Source organism: Pteropus medius, unplaced genomic scaffold, assembly GCF_902729225.1.
Source record: "Pteropus medius unplaced genomic scaffold, Ma_sr-lr_union100, whole genome shotgun sequence".
Lineage (NCBI taxonomy): Eukaryota > Metazoa > Chordata > Mammalia > Chiroptera > Pteropodidae > Pteropus > Pteropus medius.
In genome coordinates this window covers 3,652,346-3,673,026 of record NW_024354502.1, presented here as the reverse complement: position 1 = coordinate 3,673,026, position 20,681 = coordinate 3,652,346, and the positions used below count along the sequence as shown (strand labels likewise).

General features: G+C 45.0%; 1 protein-coding gene across 1 annotated transcript in view; it reads left to right on the top strand.

Moving 5' to 3' along the window:
* Positions 1–20,681, top strand: part of FER1L6 (fer-1 like family member 6) — a 98,632-nt gene that overhangs the window by 61,237 nt on the left and 16,714 nt on the right. The window contains exons 22-32 of the mRNA XM_039853752.1: positions 2,588–2,698; positions 2,923–3,084; positions 4,225–4,405; positions 5,330–5,556; positions 7,075–7,197; positions 8,413–8,452; positions 9,659–9,774; positions 10,782–10,913; positions 11,780–11,905; positions 15,235–15,362; positions 19,124–19,294. Of these exons, the coding sequence (XP_039709686.1) occupies positions 2,588–2,698; positions 2,923–3,084; positions 4,225–4,405; positions 5,330–5,556; positions 7,075–7,197; positions 8,413–8,452; positions 9,659–9,774; positions 10,782–10,913; positions 11,780–11,905; positions 15,235–15,362; positions 19,124–19,294 (1,517 nt within the window). The remainder of the gene's footprint in view (positions 1–2,587; positions 2,699–2,922; positions 3,085–4,224; positions 4,406–5,329; positions 5,557–7,074; positions 7,198–8,412; positions 8,453–9,658; positions 9,775–10,781; positions 10,914–11,779; positions 11,906–15,234; positions 15,363–19,123; positions 19,295–20,681) is intronic.

Genomic DNA, 20,681 nt, shown 5'->3' with positions numbered 1-20,681 from the left:
CGTCCCAACGCTCTTCTAACTCTCTGCCTTGAAAATTCAGACTCAGCTTTAATTCTTCACTCTGTGTCCATATCCACAGCCAGGTCGAGCCCGTTCCTTGGGCGATTTCCATCTTCCCTGCTCATTGGGACTGTTGCGTTAGACCTTTTCCTGGCATTTTAACTCCCTACCCTTTTCCTGTTCATTGTATCTTCCGTGTTCTTCCAGAACACAAGTTGGACCATACCACCCCCCTCTTCAGAAATCATCAATGGCTTCCTACTTCCAGACACATTTCCCAAAGTCTGGTCTTTTTATTTTTTGGAAACCAAATACAGTCCCTCCAAATAAGTAAAAAAAGAAAGTTTGAGAACCCATTCAAATTATATCCCTCCTGGGGATTTGAAATGCCGGTTACCAGGGTTAAGACTCTGAGAAGATTTAACAATTCCCCAATTTTTTTCACCATGAACCCTTTTTTGCCCGGTAACTCTTTATATCTAATGAAAAGAAAATCTGGTCCATAGGAGAACGTCCACTTTCCATAGGTGGGCATTTAAACTCTCCCCAGATCTGTTTCCAAACTCCTTTTTCAGCCTCGCCTGTTAATATACTACGCTTCACGCCCGCGGCCTCTCTCTGCCAGGGCGCCCCGCGTTCCCTGACCTCGCCACACGCGTGTCCTCCTCCACTTCCAGTCATGCCGGTGCCCCTTCTGAAACGTGACCTTGCTCTGCCCGCCCAACCCCCACACTCCACGTCCCTGTTAAAGATGCCTCCTCCGCGGAGCTTCCCCCACCCCCGGCTCCATCAAATGAAATGTTTTCTTTGTCCTACAGCCTGTTGCCTCTTTTTCCATGTAATTCAGGCTACGGTAAGGTCGATCGTTTACAGGCTTGTCATGTGTGACCCTGAGGGTGACGTCTCCCTAAATTTGCACCATGTCCTGGCCCTGCAGCTGGATCTCCTCTGAGGTCCTGATATTTTGTCTCCACTGGGATGTTAGCGCAATCTGGCTTTTGGGCCAGTTTATCCTGCCCACCCCTGATTCTTACTATTTTGCCTTCATAACCATTCTTGATCTTCCCCTGACCCCGTGAGCCAAGTAACTACACACCACATAGTTTTATAAGCCAGCAGCTGACCCATTTCCCTGTGAAAACATTTAATCTTAGCTGGGAGCAAAGTTGTTCAATCTCCACCACAAAACGAAGTCCTCAAGGCCTGCGTTAAGCTCAAGGGCATCTTTCAGGCACACATGGATGTTTCCCAGGCCGATATTTTAGCAGCCCCAGGATGAGCAAACATATGGCACTTTTTGAAAATCCTACCCAGAGGCACCATCCTGTGCCACCATCCTAGCTGTTCCGTGACTTCACCTTTGGAGCTAGAGGAGCAATTAGCTTTCTCAGTGAGGTGATGTGTTGCAGGCCAACCTCCTCACCGCCAGGCAGCCTGGGCCACGCTTCCTCATCCTTTTCCAGCTCCTCGCTCTGGTCTGGCTCCTCCTGCATCTTCATGGTCTCCAGCCCGCTTGGCATTCACAGTGTCTGCTATCTGCTTTTTCCGAGCTTTCTCATAATTAGATGAACCACATCGGCCGTTGCCAACCAGAATTTGTCTGTGAAAAGGAAATGACGATATGTTTGTGCTTTGAAGGTGCCGATGAGCGATTAGGCTTTTTTGAGCATATGGAGCTAATGTGTCAGTCAATAAACATTTATCAAGAACCCACTGGTTATGGGGCTTAGAGAATGAAATGAAGTAAACAAACGCTTCCTCTTGGCCAAGTCAGACACACACCCCAGTGAGGAGAACCTCCTGCCCCAAAGCAATGTTTAATAGAACATCTGACCCTCAAGGGGTTTCAGGGGTCATCTGACCCAGTACCTGAGGCCCTGGCAGGAAGAGGGACTCACGCAGTCACACAGCAGAGCCTGGTTTCCGAGCTCAGTCCATGAAGTACCAAGACCAGTTGCACATAGCACATGCACGCCCTTCTTTGCATGCCCGCTGACATGTCCTGGATCCAGCATTCACTATCTCCTGCCCAGATTGCTATCCAGTCTGCCCGTATTCCAACTACTCCAGGGAATTAAGGTATTTCAATTACGAGAATGTTTTTCTACTGACATGACATCTGTCTTACTACAGATACCTTCTACCCATGGGTCGTTTTATTTTTTGATTAAGATTGATGTGCAATATCATGTTAGTTTCAGGTGTACAGCTTAGTGATTAGACATTTACATACCTTACAAAGTGATCACCCTGATGAGTGTAGTGCCCATCTGACACCATGCAGTTATTACAATATCACTGACTATATTCCCTATGCCGTACTTTACATCCCTGAGACTGTTTTTATAACTGCCAATTTGTACTTCTTAATTCCTTCAGACAAAGGCAGGTACCATATGATTTCTAAACAACAAAACTAATGAACAAACAAAACAGAAACAAACTTAGATGCAGAGAACAAATCGATGGGCGGGGGTTGGCGGGAGGGGTGAATGACGACTGTCGTATGAACAAGGGGACCGTGTGACGCTGTTGGCCTTCCTCACCTCTCCTCCACCTTCTAACCAGCATTTGTTCTGTATGGTAGGTCCCTTCATCTGGGCTCCAAGGGCTCCCTCCCATTGACCCACCGGATGTCACCCAGATCTACCCGGTTCCTGCCAGCATTCGGCCAGTGCTGAGTAGATACCGAGTGGAGGTAGGGTGCCGGAAGGGTCCACTTCATCTTCGGGACTAAAGGGCAGTTGGTGCCTTGATTGCAGGGTGAAAAGGAGATGTAGGCCCCTCTCTGGGAGGGCCCTCAAGTCACTGCCCAGACCTTTCCTGGAAGAACACGCTGTATTCTCAGGCAGCATGGCTGGCTTTCGTGCTGGCTCCTCCTCCCTGGGTCTTTGAGTGACAGCTCTGCTGGTCCTCTCCTAGGTTCTCTTCTGGGGAGTCCGAGAAATGAAGAAGGTACAGCTGCTGTCCGTGGATCGTCCTCAGGTTCTCATCGAGTGTGGGGGACGAGGCGTCAAGTCCTGTGTGATCCAGAGCTACAAGAACAACCCGAACTTCAGCATCCAGGCCGATGCTTTCGAAGTGGTACGGGCCCCTCGTTCTCCTACCTGCTCGTCCCCTTCGGTCCCACAGATGAGACCCACTTTTTCCTTAACTTGGCTTGGGAAGATGTTTTGGAGGTTGGGGTGTCCACTAAGCCTGCAAGTAGGAAGAGTCTAATTTAGTAAAAAGCCAGAATTGCAAAATGGGATAAAGCAGACTTTTGCTGTTTTATTCTGAAAGGCTCCAGGTTAGATCATACGGTAAATCTAATCAGGTTGGCAGTGTTCCCGAAGAGTCACCCCCAATTCATCAACATCAGCATCGCCTGGGGACTAGTTGGAAATGCAGGTTCCCAGGTCCACCCCGGTACTACAGAACCAGAAACTGGTCGGGGCTGGGGCCCAGACATCTGGTTTATCCAGCCTTCCGACACATGCTGAAGTTTGAGAACCACTGGCCTAGAAGATAACCCCCCAAAAGTTATTTAAATGGTTATTTTAAAAAAATTATTTGTACACAGAATGGCAGTAGTTTACATGTGTATGCTCCTAAAGTGATTTTTTTTGGCATCTGTGCTTTTGTTTAGATCAGTATTTCCACATACTTTTTTGTGCCCCGATTTGGAACTAATTGTGAAGAAAGAGTTTGCTTTGTCCAACTCAGACAGTACCAGTGGACGCACATGCTAAATCAGCAAAGACTAGAATTAAAGAATGTGCATGATGTGTGCAAACCTTTCTCACCAAGCTCTGTTGAGTTTTGGGGGGGCTGCCAGGGGAACGAGTGGGCAGGACTTCGGTCCCTCACCCTCAGCTCCATTTTAAACGGCTCACCTTTCATCTGTTTTATATCTTGGGCCTGGGTAAGCATTCATTTGAGATGAGTGTTCTCCTGGTAAATAATGACAAAATGAGAAAATTCACAACTACTACCATTTTGAAGTGTGTGATTTTTGTAATGTAAACTTAGGATGAACTGTTAGTGCCACTCCCCATACTGTGAGTAATGACCCCCTGGCATGAGAAGGCGATGCTCCGGACTTCTGGCATGCTCCAGGGTGGCTTGGAAAGATGGAATGACGAGGCACGGAAAGGGAGGACGGGTGCCTGGCTTCCTTTGGTCCTGCCCCGAGACAGGTCGACACAGGCAGTGCCCCCGCTTCACCCTGGCCTCTCCCCGCAGGAGCTGCCTGAGAACGAGCTACTGCACCCGCCCCTGAGCATCTGCGTGGTGGACTGGAGAGCCTTCGGCAGGAGCACGCTCGTGGGCACCTACACCATCAACTGCTTGAAGCAGTTTTTGTTTAAGTCCAGGGAGCCCCTTGCCCTCCCCTCAGAGGTGGATGGAACCCCGCTTGGGCCAGGTGGGCAGCTCGTCCTAGATTCCGGAGCCACAGACGACAAAGCCACCGGGCCTGCAGGTGCCTGCCGCGGGGGCCACACAGAGATGCCCCACGGTCAAGTGGTTCTTTCTGCAGAACTCGCTCCTCAAGGCCTCTCTACTTCTGTCGTTGCCACATCCTTACTTTAAGGCCGACATCTGAAAAGCCTTCCTGGAATATTACTCAAACTCCCCTCTGCTTCACTCCCTGGCATTTGTCTTTGTTTGATGTGTTCTGTTTCGGACCTCAGGTGCAGAGTTGAGTTCATTGCACTTGTCAGTTCATGCCGTACGATTATCATTGGTCTGTTCAAGGCTTCTTGTTATTTCCACCCTGCCCCATACCTTATTTCTTGTCTTCACTCCCAGTTTCCTCCCCACTGTAGGCCCTACACCACCAATCCTTATAAAATACAAATCCACTTAATTTGCATTTATGATCTGGTGCTATAACCTTCATTTGGTTTTCTAATCTTTTTACCCAAAGCTATGTTTTAAGCTCTATCCATATTGTTGTGTGTACATTAGCTCATTGCCACTGCCTGCTGCATCTACCAAACTCTGTTTTTCCTTTTCCCTCATACTGGACTGCCTCCAACTCCCCACTTCCGCAAACAAAGCCGTGGTAAATTACCATAGTTCATTAAAATTACTCTGAGGATCAATAATAAGTACAACCATCTATTGATTACCTATTATGCACCTGAAGCCTTACATCCTGATCTCATTTACCCCCCAGGAAGATGAATATTTTCACTGTCATTTTATAAATAAGGAAAATGAGGTTCAGAGATGTTAGGAACTTGCCATATTTGCATCCAGACCTTCTGATTCCCAGCACCAGGTCTCTAAAATGATTACCCTGTATTGTGGCCCAGTTGCCTGACCAGATGTGCTTTCATTTCAGCTCTTTCAGATTCACTGATAGCCACTGAGCCCTCTGGGACCATCAGCTCCTCCCAGGAGCCCCCAACAGATCACATCTATGTGGATGTTGAGCCACCTCCCACAGTGGTGCCTGGCTCTGCCCAGGTTCAGCAGGCCAGCCTGGCCGACATCCCTGACTCCTCCCCTATGCTGGAGCCTGAACACAAACAAGCAGCCCAGGAGCCACCAAAAGATGGAAAAGCTAAGGTCAGAATGTAATCTCTCTTCATATTTACGAGGCTCACGAGAGTTTGTATTGGAGGCTTTAGAGACTAATCCTCCCACCTGATAGCTGTGTGCCTGGGGGAAAGTGACTGCATGAGCATTGGTTTCCTCATCTGTAAAGTGGGGACCTTAACACACGCTTCACAGCACTGTTGTAGGATCAGATAAGTCAACGTATATGAGGTTAAAGTGCCAGTCAAATGGGACAGTAACATTTGGTCGAACAGGAACTCTTCTCAATTCATTGGCTTGAAAAGATGATGGTTTCTTTATCTGGGTCTAATCCACGGATACTTAGAACCCACTTTGTACAGGATCATGTGGGACAAAAAGATGTATCTTCTGGATTCTGAAGAGAAGGAAGGCTTCTCATGCCCATCTAGCTGAGATTCTGGGAGGCGAGGTGGACAAGGGTACCAAGAACCCTACAACAAAAATGTGATTAATCCATCTAAGCCATAAATTTGAGTGTGAAATCTTGATGTATCAGTCGACTTAAGGACTGATAGGAAGAAAGCAGTTTTAAGAAAGTCCTAAGGGATTGCCTGTCCAGCAAATGGTAAGGGCTGAAACAGCAAGCAGAATAAGGTAGCCTAATGGATGTTTGCTCATGCTGTCTCCATTTCATCCGGGCTCACTGAGCCCCTCTGTGACACCTTGAGGGGTCCTCTTCATCCCACCGGTATTGCACCTGCCACTTTATGGTAGAATTCTCAGTTTAAGTGTTTCTTGACACCATAAAACCATGGGCCTCACTAGGCTAGAGATGATGTTTTTTAAGCATCTCTGTATTCCTCGCACCTGATAGAGTGCTGGGCACATTATAGGTAAGTACTTAAGAGATGTATGAGAGAGCAAGTGGATGATGGCTACATGGTGTGCCTCGCATAGAGAGCCTCCTCTAATGGGACAACTGCCTTCCCTTACAAATGCCTCCTTTCCGCCATACATGTATCACTGCCTCTCCTACCCCCATCACTTACGTTGCAGGTGTCATTTATTTGCACCCATTCAAACCAGAAAGGATGCTAATGGAGAATTGTCTATGTTATGTCACTTAATCCTCACAACAGTGAAGTAGGCAGGTATTAATGTCCCTAGTTAAGGAAACTGAGTATTATAAAATTTATATTAATTGCTTTGTGATTTACAACCTAGGCACGTCTAAAGCTAATTCCCTTTCTACTGTGCCACATGGTATCATATGCCTGTCTCCCCTCCTGAACGCTAAGCTTCCCAAATGTGTGGATTGTGTCTAATTGCCCTGTATCTCAATGTCAAGCACAGTATCTCACTTCTGCTCAATACACGTCTGCTGAGTAAATGAATAAATGGATAAACAGATTATTAAATGTTCACTTGCTGAAGTGGTACAGATTGCTGCAACCATAAAACCTGCCAAGACCTCTGCCACCTCCCAGAGGGTACCAGGAAACCAGTCGATCACCAGCATGCAGATCCGTGAGGCCTGACTAACAATCTATCTTCATCCCTTGCCAGGATGCTAGGAAACCTTCCCGGAGGTCTACCAGAAGGAGAAAGAGGACCATAGCAGATGAATCTGCTGAAAATGTCATTGACTGGTGGTCCAAATATTATGCTTCCTTGAAGAAAACACAGAAGGTAGAGTCTCCCCTGGCTGTGACAGTCACAGGCCTCCATAAGAAAGCACAGCACCCTCTATCCCCTCTTTTAAATTCCACTGTACTCAGGTGTAATTCTGTTAACTTTAGAAGGGTTTAAAGCCTAGAAGGACCAGGGATCTAAAATTGCTAAATCCCCACCCTCTGGCTGAAGCTGGAAGGACACAGGTTCTGTGTAAGTGCTGGAAGGATGTGCCATCCAGCAGGGCATCTGGAGAATCTGCCCAGGTCAGACTCAGGGAGATTCAGCTGGGAGAAACAGGGTCTCTAGACAAGTAGGCATTAGTGAGGTGGGCTTCAGATACCCCTGGAACTACCCAGGTCAAAGGGCCCCAGGTCTCCAGAAGGATTCTGAGTTCATATGGGAAACTATCAAAGTAAAGGCAGAAGTCTTGGCTTCAGCAAATGGGAATAATCAGCAGGTTTCCAGAGCAGGGACTCATACACATGGAACAAGACAGAAGTCAAATTACAGCTGGAAAACCAGTGGAGTGTGGGTCTGGAGATTGGGGCCGAAGATCTGTGGCAGAATTTCATAAGACATCCCATCCCCGAGTAAGAAAGCAAAGAAAAATTAGGCAGGCGTTATCATCGTATGTGAAGGAATAGAAAGTCTTCTGATTCTTTAGTTTGGAAAGACCATAGTTTCTTCATCTAGGACTATCCATGAAGATTGATATATAGTCGAATAAATCAAACATTAGCCCCCCTCTCCACCCTCCTTCCTTTTGCTGCAATGAACACACCACTTCCGGTGAGTACTCAACCTATTCCTCTTTCTTTGCTAACCTCCCCAGTCCCTGGGACCAACGCAACAACTCAATATGCCAGAAGGTAAAACTGATAGCTACAGAATAAGGTGATACTCCAGGGAGGTGGGAAAATTGTGGGAGAGAAACTGCTTTCCCAGTAACTTAGAGAAGGCTGCACATGAATGACAAGACAGTCTACAGCTTGGTGGCACTTTTCTTGAATGTGTGGGCACCTCTTCTCTAGGGCAGGGCATCTCGCTGCACGTAGGTTCCAGGTCTTAACAGGGAGCCTTCGTTTGGGGCTAATTACGGACCATTTGAATTCTCTCTTATAGTGGCATCTCTGAGACTGCAGAGGGCTGAGATAATTAAAAGTCTTAGCAATCAGGATTCATAAAGAGGCATGACAATGTCACTCATCTTGTCTCCCTCTTTTCTCAAAGGAAAAGGAGAGAAATCTCAAAGAGAAAAATGGCAATACAGGTAAGTATCTGTTCTGGGGACATTGAAACATAGAATAAGGCCATTTGGGTGAGGAAATTATAAAATGGAAGCCATGGAAGGTACATTGAGGTCGACTCCCTCATTCGCCAAGTGAGGAAACAACCTCAGAAGGATGGCAACACTTGTAAAAGGTCACGTAGCTGATTCGAGAGGGTCTGGGACCGGATCCCAGGTCTCCTGAATCCAGTTCAGTGCTGGCATCGACCCTTTGGCTCATGTCTCTATTACTGACCGTCTTAATGTAGAAACAGCAGAGTAAAAATAGAAGTGAGCCGGGGCGACAGGCCAAAACCAACATGATAACCTTTAGTAGAGGTGACCTGGATTTAGGTTCCAAAACTCAGTTTACGAGGGTTGGATAGATTTGGTTTGGCAGAAATCAGAGGCCTGGGATTAGAAATGACCTCAAGTCAATTCAAGCCAACGATAGGTCTTGGCCCCAAAACAACAGTGGTGTTTCAGACAACACTGATAGAAGCAGGAAAACCAGAGTCGGGCTCAGTTCCTCGGACCGCTCCTAGTTAGCATATTTCACTCTAAGACCAATCTCATGACAGAAGTGATGCTGTCTTCATTTTGCAGATGATGAAACAGAGCTCCAAAGAGATTGAGTAGCTCACCCAAGTTTACACAGCTAGAAAATAGCAGAGCTAGAAAAAGTCTGTCTCAGGCAGTTTATTTCTAGAGGCTGCTCCAAAAAAAATTACTGAGTTATCTCTCTACATTTGTGACTTTATGGGCAAGACCCTTGACATATTTGAGCCTCAGTTTGTTGAGCTGGATGAATCTCAGGTTCCTAAGCAGGTATGAGAGGGGATGTAACCGAAAGCTTGGAGAGTGTTCATCCAGGGTCTGTTCTTTGCTAGTTGGATGACCAGGCAAGTAACTTACCCTCTCTATGCCTAGCTTAAGGAAATCTTATATATACCAAGACAGGCTAGCACAGTGTCTGGCCCCAGGGCACCTGCTGACATTGCATTGCTCTGTAAGTGGCATCTCCTTGGGCCTTGCAGTGCATAGACTGCAGGGCTGTATGTAACAATCCTACAACAAAATGCTACTATTTCTTTTTGAAAAGAGGGGTCATAACACATGCCAGAGCAAAGGGAAAGAGGGGGCTTGGCTCTATCTCTTCTCACCTCGACAGCCATGAGAAGTCTAACAATTTCCACTGAATATCTACAGAGGTAAAACCAGACCAGGTAGTGGTGAATATAGAAGATGGCCCAAAGAAAAAGAAAGACAAAATGCACAAGAAGAAACTCAAAGAAGATGAAGTCCCCAACCTGGCCGTCTTGAAGGTGTGTGGACACAGCCATCGTGGCCATGGATGGGGTGGGAAGCTCAGAAAGGGGATTCTGTTGGCACTTCAGTGAAGTAATACTTAGTAATACCTTTGTCTGAGCTAACTTACTTTGTCTTCATTGCAATCATTGATGCAGAGAAATAAGCTTTAACAAGCATGCAAGCCAAGACAGTGGAGCTTGCTAATTTTCCATTGTCTATATTCTCATATTGAGAAGGGATAGAACTTACATTGAATCCAGCAACGTGACTGTGAATGTCACCTCTTGGAGCTTGACATCATCAAGCAGATGTTTACACACTCAAAATAGCAGGAGTTGTGACTCGAACTAAAGTCAGCTCCATCAAACCAGTTTTAACATTAGCCAGAGCCTATTAGCTGGAGGCGTATCGATGGATATGAAAATTGAGAGTATGAAAATTATGTATCTAGATAACAAATTTAGGTAGGTAATTTCGATAGGAAATTTAAATGAGTTATTTAATTATATTACCAAATCTAAAGCTCAATTCAATTTTGCATTTCTAAATATATAATTTATATAATAAATATATAATTTCCTACTTGGAAAATTTATGTCTATATGCACTATAATAAAAACAAATATTCCATCACTTTATATGTGTTAAGAATTAGATGCTTAATGAACATGTATTGATTTAAATGTCTTCAAAATATCATAGTCTATATCTTAACCAATAATATCACTTAGCTATAAAAAGCTTTGTCATATTTATATTTACATTTTTAAAATTTTTGGTTTAGCTATATTTCCTGGAATTTCAAAGTTTATCAAAAAGGTTTTATAAATTTCAGTGTGATAGTTAGTTCCAGGAATATTGAGTTAATCATATTCCTTATTTTGCTAAAATCAGTGAACAGCAGCCTCTACGTTTTTCAAAGGGGTGTATATCAGTCTGGCTTTGGAGAATCTTGTCATTTCTCATAAATCAACCCTGAGCCTTCTTTTCTCTGACACACTCTTCTCCCTTCTCCCTAAAGATATACGATGGTGACCTTGAGAGTGAATTCGACAATTTTGAAGACTGGGTGAAAACCTTTGAGCTCTTCAGAGGCAAGTCTATGGAAGATGACCATGGCCTTGATGGAGACCGAGTCATAGGAAAGTTTAAGGCAGGTTCCAGAGTTAACTCTTTTATTCAGGTCTTCTCTCCATAAATATCAGATCTGACTCAGTTATGTTAATGGGATTTGTTGCAGAATGTGTATAAGGAAAATCCCTCATCTTTACCCAAGACCCTCTCTAGAACCTCACAAAACCTAGCCCAGTCTTTTGGGGTATTTGGCTCATGGCCAGTGATGTGGGTTGAATTCAGTCTGGTGGAACATAAGAAGACAGAGTGGTTACCTACAAGGATCAAGTGAATTTTATTTTGCTCTTCTGGCCCCTGACCTACCAAATGTATGAATTACGCAAACCTACCAATTAGATGATTAAACTAATCAAACAACACAAGCCCTTCATCTGGAAGACTCATGGTGTCAGCCTCAGAAAGCAGTAGCGAACACTTACCACACTGGGCCCTCTACATGCAGGGTGGTGTGCTGGAAATGGCATAAGTGTTGCAGTTTGCCGGTGTGGATTTTGATCCTAGTTATAATGCTAACTAGCTTCACGATCTTGAGCAGCACTTGACCTCCGTAAGCTTTGGTTGCAGCATCTGAAAATAGGAATACCGTAGTCAGGATTGAATGAGATAATGGGAGGAAGCACTAGCTCAGCATCCCCAAGTAAAAGGTGCTCAGAATCCCATCTGACGTGCCTATTCATGTAACAGCTCTGATGTAACATCAAGAAGCTCAGAGGCGAGCAGGTCGTGTGAATGTCCCACAGACACCCAGAAGGCAAGGAGAGTGCCAGCCCAGGTTCCAGATACCAGGTCCCGGGCAGTGCTCATTTTCCCAGTGCAATACTCTCTGTGGTTTTTGGTGGGGCACATGACCATGTTGTTTCAATGAGTCGCACTTTGTGGTTCCAGGGCTCTTTCTGCATTTACAAAAGCCCCGATGGTTCCAGCACTGAGGACAGTGGGCAGCTGAGAATCCAGCAAGGGATTCCGCCCAGCCACCCCGTCAAGGTCCTGGTCAGGGTGTACATCGTGGCGGTGAGCTGTCCCTGTTTACTCTGCGGGTCATCTTCGTCTGCTCTGGCTGCCATAGCAGGATACCCCAGACTGCGTCACTTAAACAACAGACATGCATTTTCTCAGTTCTGGGCTGGGAGTCTGTGATCACGGTGCCATCAGGGTTGGTTTCTGGGGAAGTCTCTCTTCCTGGCTCATAGGTGGATACTTTCTTACTGTGTCCTCGCATGTCCTTTCCTCTGTGTGAGAGAGGGAGGGGGAGGAGGAGGGAGGGGGAGGGAGGGAAGGAGAGAGAGACAGAGAGAGAAAGAGAGAGATCCGAAGTCAATTCCTCTGCTTATAAAGCCACTATTATCAGATGAGGGCACCACCCTTATGATTCCTTTAACCTCAATTATAAAGTCTCTGTCTCCAAATACAGTCAATTGGAGGTTGGTTAGGGCTTCAATGTACGAATTTTGAGAGGACACAATACAGTCTGTAACAGGGGGTATGAAGTCTGATTGGTAACAGACATTTACTTGCCAGCCTTTCACTTAGGGAAAGTACTTTCCAGGCACATAGGACTTCTCTGCATAGCTTTATTTGCTCTCTGGGTTTGCTGCTAGCTGGGAAGGAAAACAAATAGGCCAGAAGCAGGAAGCTCATAGGCAGCTGTCACTATGACATCCTTCTGCCATGACTATGCCCCTGCATTGTGGCAGTCAGAAATTTCATTTCGAATGTATTTCCAAGAAAAAATATTGTCTGCCCGAGGCTTCCCGCTTTCTGAATACGAGAGCACTAACTCTAATCTTGAAACTTTTTGGCCTGATTGCCAGGAAGCTCAAGGCCAAATGTGATGCTCGATCAAAGCAATCGTCTGCTGAACCTTTACGGTTCAAGTTTTGTTTTCATCTTCTGACCTTGGAGTTGATTTTCAGAATCTTACTTGATTGTGGTAGTCTTCTTTTATATCAACTCTTTGCCTAAATTGCCTGCGTCCTTTTTAAAAATATATACATGGAGCATAAAGCGAAGGTGAGTTATTCTGTAATGCTGAGGCAGAACGGAGTGTTCCCTGTCCATCACGCAGTCTTCACATTTCCTACATCATCATCTCCGTGACCACCACGTGCCAGGTGTGTTCTAATCCCTAGAGTTGTTGAGATTAGATGTACTCGTAAAGAATGGCTGGCGGAGTGCCAGCCATTTTAATTTAGTAAAACACCGAACACATTTCATGGAGTCTACATGAAATACCCACCCACAACATAGTTTAGACTAAGCTTTTCTCAATTTCGTTCAGGAGGTCACTCGTGTCTTGGGAGAGATAATTAATATGCATTTCAGGGAAACAGACCATATGTACAACTCAATTTGAGAAATGGTGCATATAATATTTTTCCCTTTACCAACCCCCAGAGATTGACAAAGCTCATTAGCACATTTAAAGCTCTGAGAATTCCAGAAGCAAAGAAACCTATTTAACTGTTGAATCTTTAACAGCATTTTCTAAACTTATCGCCCCATCCCTTTCTCCCGCACTACAGAAAATTTTGCAGAACCATGGTTCTTGGGATCATAGTTTGGAGAACCCAGAAATAGAGGGTATGACAGTGGAGGAGGAGGGGGAGATTTTTTGGATGGCAGAGACTGGGAAAGGATTATTGTTTACTTATTCATCCAGGACAAGTCTGTGTGCAGCACACGCTTTATGTGTCTGGTACCCTCTAGACAAAGGCCGGAGATGCAGATCAGGTCCTGCTCAGGAGGCAGCCTGGGAGAGGGTGAGCTCGGCTGGAACTTGAGGGAGAGCAGGACCGGGACGAATGAAGAGTCAGAGGGTGGTGGCTCTGGAGGGAGAGTCAGAGGGAAGTTGCAGGAAGTAGAGTAAATTCGCAGCGATTATGGACGGTCATTTCATCGACGTTTCTAGTAATAGTGACTGTGTGGTTTGCTCTCCCACGCTGAGACTTAATTACTTAACTATGTAATTTTACAATCTTTTAATTTAGTAAAACACCAAAGTAAAAAAATAATACTACTGAAAAGTTGCATAAAGATAGAAATCAAAATCTCCCCACCTCTGCAATTCCACCCCCAGAAATAACTTACTTTTTTACGTATATGCAAATACATCTATCTCTGTTTTCACGTATCTCCAACTCCATCCGGGTTATTTATTTAATGGAGTCCTGCTTGATGCATTACATATTGATCTTCTATTTTCTTTTCTTACCTAGTGATAAAACTTGGATATTTTCCCAGATAGGTACATGTAGGTCTTCCTCGTTCTTCTTAGTAGCCACCTAGTGTTTTCTTGAGTTCATGTTAGTATTCGTTTATTCATTCACTCAACAAATATGAGGAAGGCCTAGTTCAAGGTCCCGGAGATAACGTAATGAACAAGGCTGGCAGTGTCCTTGCTCTCATGGGGATCTTGATAGTGGAGGGTGGGGGTCTGGGGGTAAGAAGGTACATAAGTAACATGATAATGAGATGAATGTCAGAGCTAACGGCTATGGAGGGAATTAAAACTGGACGATGCATGAGAGTAAATGGGGAAGGGACTATGTTGAACTGCGTTTCTAAGTAATTGACTAATAGGTTGTTTACAAACGTGGCCATTGAACAAAGCTCTAAGGAACATCCTCGAAAATATAGCTTTGTGTGTTCGTGCCATTCCACGGCAGGGTAGAGTTCTGAAAATGAGATTGTTTCTCACTCAGCTCTCATCTCTGCGGAGTTTCTCTATCTTCTCAGTATCATTCCTCACCAGCCCCTTACCCTGGCCTTCTCTTAGAAAGCATTTGCTTGTGATGGTTTAACGCCCAGCTGGTCTGGAATCAAACTTCGCTCTGAGAAATGGATCACTATTCAACTGGCCAGTGCTACATGCAAGACTGATAGTTATGGATTCATAGCCCATTACTTCTGGGAGGGCCGCCCCATGATTTTACAGATAGATCTCAGAGAGATGACACGACTTGCCCAAGGTCACATGACTAGTTAGAAATAGAACTGGAGTTCACATTCATGCTTTCTGCCCCCTGGTCCGGCACAGTCCTCATACTCAGCACTCAGCACTGCTTTCCACGGGCGACATGACTCCCAAGAGTTGGCCTTGGGCAAAGCTGATAACTTTTCTTTTCCCGGGAAAATGGAGAGGCTATAACAATGGTTTTTAACCTGGACTGCACACCTGAATCATCTAGGAAGCTTCTAAAAATCCCAAAGCCCAGGGCCAATTAAATCAGAATAGCTGGGGATGGAACTCAGGTGTATTTTTTTAAAACTCCCAGGTGATCTCAGCATGCAGCCGGTGTTGAAAACCACTGGACCAAAGCAATTTCCTTTCTCCTCCCCAGGCATTTAATCTTAGCCCAGCTGATCCAGATGGCAAATCAGATCCCTACATTGTGGTCAAGCTTGGCAAAACTGAAATCAAAGACCGGGACAAATACATCCCCAAACAGCTGAACCCAGTATTTGGAAGGTCAGTGAGTCATGCTGCATTGTCTTCTCTGCATTTGCCCCTGCGTGTTTCTGTGGGGGCCGCTGCGTACACATGTGTGTGTCTGAATAAATGTGGCAGAAGGTTAAATACTGACTTCTGCTTGTGACAGTAGCCAGCCAAACCTAACCTTCATGGAGAAAGGCCAAAGTCTTTCCTTGGTCTCTTTAGGAATTAGGTGGTGCGTGCTGATCAGGCCCATGATTTTCCAACAATGATTTTCCTAGACCCTAAACTTTCCTCGATTTAGCCTCTGCATCTGGACAGAGAGGGTTCCTTTTTTACAAACAAGGCGACCAAGACCCAGAGAGGCTTAGAAACCTCTTCAGGCTCCCACAGCTCATGAGTGGAAAAGGGGCCAGACCTTCGTTCTTGTCTCCTGCCAAAGGGATTTTCCCGTCACACCGTTTTGCAGCTCATTTGAGGTGACCTCTGAAGTAAAAAGGTTAAACTGCACCCCGACTCCAGCTTTGTTTTCCTGCACAGTTACAAACGCATGGCATTTGTGTGTATTCAGGTGACCCCCTCCCCAGTTCACACCCCTTCACCCCCACTGTCTTCTAACACATTGGTGTCACACGTTCCCGTTTCCTGCTTGAGTCTGGCCACCTGGTCACTGTGAATTTCAGACTTAAGCAGACGTGGGTTTCGTTCTGCCACAAATAGGATGCAGGTGGCTGACCTCTCCGATGCTAGTTTTCCTCATCTGTAAAGCAACAGTAGTGACACTTGACTCTCAAGGACCTTTAAAAGATTAAATATACAGCACCTCGTGCATTGTCTATACTGGCACATGGTAGACGCTCAAGACACATTAGCTTCCTCTCTCCCTTGAAAATCAGTTTAGCAGTGGATACATCTTAAGCGTATTTAATTTCTCTTTTTCCCCAAGTAACAGGGAGCATGGGATGAAATCTTCATCAGCCTCGTTTAAATTCATTTACCCATCCGTAATAGTTTCAGACCCCTGACATTTGATCGGCACCAGCCGCTTACACTTTATTGCTCCTGAGGAAACGAGGAAATAAATGATCTTGCCTGTTCAGGTTTATGATAAAGATTAGAACGATACCAGGGAAACTTACCCTTGTCTCCCCGGTCCAGAGATGACCTTTATCATTACCTGCCCTCGATGTAACCAGCACTTCGTTTTGCCAAATGCTTTGTAGTCACTTTTTATTAGCTACTTTTACCACAGTGCCATGAATTAGACTGGTTTTATTGCCCTCATTTATGGCTATAATAAACAGAAGAGGAAGAGATTGGAATATTCTCTCCTGCCTCTGATGTTATAGAGACTTTTCCAGAAGCCCTACATGTGTGGACATTTCGTTGGATGGGTATTGTTACTCAGGGACAAAAGTTGCTGGCTCATTCTTGCAGTGTTCCAGCAGGGAGACTGGAGGGCCTGGCCTGGGGTCTGGGGACGCCTTCTTTGGGTTCTTATCATTTGAGGATGTCACAGCTGCACCCCCTGGCCCTTGCCTGCTTCCTTTTCTTCATCGCCTCTGACATAAATTGATATGTTTACATGTTTGTTGGCTCTCCCGTCTCCCCACTGGAACAAAAGCATCATTCGAGCAGGGATATGGTCTGGCATGTTCAACGCCACATCCTCGAGTACCTAGGACAGGGCGTGGCACAGAGTAGATGCTCAGTAAGTGTTTGTGGAATAAACGAGTGAATGACGAATGAACGAGCAGATGGATGGACAAAGCTCCAGCCAATCTTCAGTAAGATTTCATGGGATCTCAGGGTGATGTCCCATCACCCTGAGATGGTACATGTCTTCGACATTGTTACTTCCTCATTTCCTTAATAACCATAGTGCTTGGCACATAGTGGATGTGTCATAAATGTACCATGAACAAGTACATAATCGAAAGAATAAAAAATTGAACAGAGGAACAGTGGAGCATCTTTGCTCTGAAGCGTAGAGGTACTAAACGTTTCAACGAGGCTCAGTTTCTACCCAGTTCATGGCGCGTTCTCTTTTCTCAGTCCGCCATTGTATCTGAAACGTATCCCATTGACTCACAAGTTGGTATAAGCCTAGTTTTTCCCTGGGTGACTGGAATTCCAGCCATGGTGGGATGCTTTTAGTAATTCTTTTACTGACAGCTCCAATGAAAATTCAGAGGTTGATCTGTGCGCTCACAGCTTGGGGAGATCTAACAGAGCGATCGAATCCTCTGTCACGGTTGCCGGGGGCAGTTAAGCACTTAATAAGCCCTTCCTCAGTGGCAGCAGCTACGGTGACAGCCACGCTCAGAGAGAGGTGGCTGGAGGCTTCCTTGTGAGACACCTCTAGAATATCAATTACTGTTTGGAATCCAAGTCTTGGAGACCCAGAAAGGCAATGCGATGTCTTCAGGCGGAAGACACAAATTTCTCCCTCCCATGGCTGTATCTCTGACTTGCTAGAGCTGCCTCCGTCGGTTACAGTCACAGGAGCCATCAGCCATTTCTGCTTTCTTCTTAATTGGCTCCAGGCTGAGCTGCGACCTCCGTCCCCGCCACCCTGGAGAGCGAGAGGCAGGGCTAAGTGGATCTGCCATGAGGGCAGCAGCCCAGACAGGCCTGCGGACACGCAGAGAAGTGATGGGTCCCCATTCTCCCTTCCTCCCTGCCTCCTCTGTTCCTTGTTCCCAGGCCAGCCCACCCCACCTTGTCCCAGTGCCAGAGTTGGCAACAGCTGGAGAAACACCTGTGTGTCTCGATTTGATTTTCAGGAAGACATTTCCCTAAAATGCAGGATTTCACTCAAAATCTAATTCTTAAGTATATTTTCTAATGTTCAGTAGCACGGATAAGGCATTGATTGTCACAGGAAGTCTGACAATACCTATGTCCCTTTCAATACCATGCACTGGTGTGGTATCGGGGAAAGAGCCAGAAGTAAGAGTTGGAAGACTGGCACTTATGTCACTTAGGCCTGATTTATGCTCCTGGGCGAGTCACTTGTGTTCTCTGGATTTCAATTTCCGTACCTGTAAAATGAAGGCATTTGGTAAGGTGACCCCTAGGGTCCCTCTCAGTTCAAGGAATCATACGAGCGTCCACTCCCTGTAGGTGATGTGCAGGCTCCAATGATGTGGAGATGAAGGAGGCAAGTCTCTGTTCGGAGGGCTCCGCGTCTTGTAGAGCTAGCATTCCAGTCCTAGAATCCTATGTTTTTGTGATTTTTTTCCATCTTCGATAGGGTTTTCATTTCAAATAAATTCAGCTGGTATTCCCTGATGAAGCCAAAAAAAAAAAAATGGAGAGTAACGTAAAGGGAGTGGCAATTTATTGGGTGCCAGTCGAATGAGTAGAAATAAAATGTATGCTTTATAAAAACGATACGGCATTTAACTACTGTTTACTCCCATTTATCTCCATTTACACGTAAGGAGGTTTAGAGGGATGACACAACTTTCCAAAGTTTTATAATCAGGAAGTTACTGATGCAAAAGCGGTATTAGAAATCAGTTCTGTTTGAGACCAGTTTTGCTGTCACCCTCACTGTGGACTGCACTTGATGGCCTGTGAAAGAGAAGATTATTGGCTGCTGGAAATTGACATCAGAATCGGAAATTGCTTGTATCTCAGTGAAAAAAATTAAACCAAATAAATACCCACTGAGTCTTAACTGAGTTGCTGAGTGTTTAGTGAGTTCATATGAACTGTAGGCTAGCTAAAGGTGAAAAGTTCCCTATGTCACCAAATGTCACTGACTCCTAAAGCCTCTACTTGGACCACAGGTCATTTGAGATCCAGGCTACCTTCCCAAAGGAGTCTCTGCTCTCCATCCTGATCTATGACCACGACATGATCGGGACAGACGACCTCATCGGCGAGACCAGGATCGACCTGGAGAACCGCTTCTACAGCAAACACCGAGCCATTTGTGGCTTGCAGAGCCAGTACGAGATGTAAGCTCTTCCCACTGTGGAGACACAGCTGGCATTCTGAGGCTGTGGCCACAGATGGTCCAGGCTCTGGGGAGGCTGGCCAAGGCTCAGCTTCAATAGCTCAAATGGGCTCCGCGTCAGCAGGGCTGGTTTGGTGACACTATTCACTGCACTAGAGGGTGATGGGTGTTGGGGAGGCAGAGCTGATCTAGAGCCCAGGGTGGGTTCTTCAAGGGTCAAGAACTGCATTGTATGTTTTCACTCAACCAGCTTGGCATGGTGGGCTCAGAGAGAGATGCTGCTAGAAGAGGAATGATTAATATAATACAAACATCAATATCCCAGTTAATTATAATTGACATTATGAGGGCTTATGATGTACCAGGCACTTCACATGGAGTATCTCACTCAATTCTCTTGAACTCATTGAGGTGTTATCCACATCTTAAAAGTGAGAAAGTGTGACCCAACTCATAAAAAGATTTTGAATTCTGTTTAATTTGAAAATATAGACTATAGATTATTGTTTTAAAAAATATGTAATATCTGACATCTTAAAAAATTAAAATCTTACAATTACGAATTTCAGCTAGGAAAATATAAAAACATGAATTAGATTTTCATGGTATATTTTTAGAAATATTTTTCCTGATTAAAAAATAATATATATTCATTGTAGAAAATTTAGGAAATACAGAAAGTACAAAGTAATGCTCAAATTATTTCACCCAGAGATAACATGTAAAAAACTTTTTATGTATTTCCTTTTAGTATTTTTTTCCATGCTACTTTCCCCCAAATTTGGACTCATATGATCTGTGCATTTCATAAGCTACTTGTTACACTTAACCATTATGCACATTCTATCATGTCATTAAATGTTCTTTGAAATCATTATTTTAATAGCTCTATGGTGTTCCATCCTATGAATTTATTATAATATGATATAACTAATTTGCCTTTCTGAATTTTAGGACATTTATATTTTCCTTCTTTATTTTCTTAGAAATATTGCCACTATAAACATTCACATAGCTATTACACACCCCTCTGATAATTCACTCAGTATTTGTTCATGGACACGGATTACTCCATTGAAAGGGATGCACACGTTAAGGACTTTTAATATATCTGTCCAAATGGCTCTTCAGAAAGGCTGTACCCATTTAGCATTCACTGAGTCTGAGTGCCTGTTTCCTCTATGGCATGATTTTCAGACAGGTCTCTACTGCTGGGCTGCCGTTCTCGGAGCTTAGAAAGCCAGTTCAGTTCTGGAACTCTAGTGAATGTATAAGCCTCCTGAGGTTGAAGCCTCGGTCTCAAGCATGAGAGGGTACCATCTGGAGAGGATGATTAATTCTTCTCACTCTGACGTCAGTGAGGAAAGCCACAGGCCGACGTGGCACAT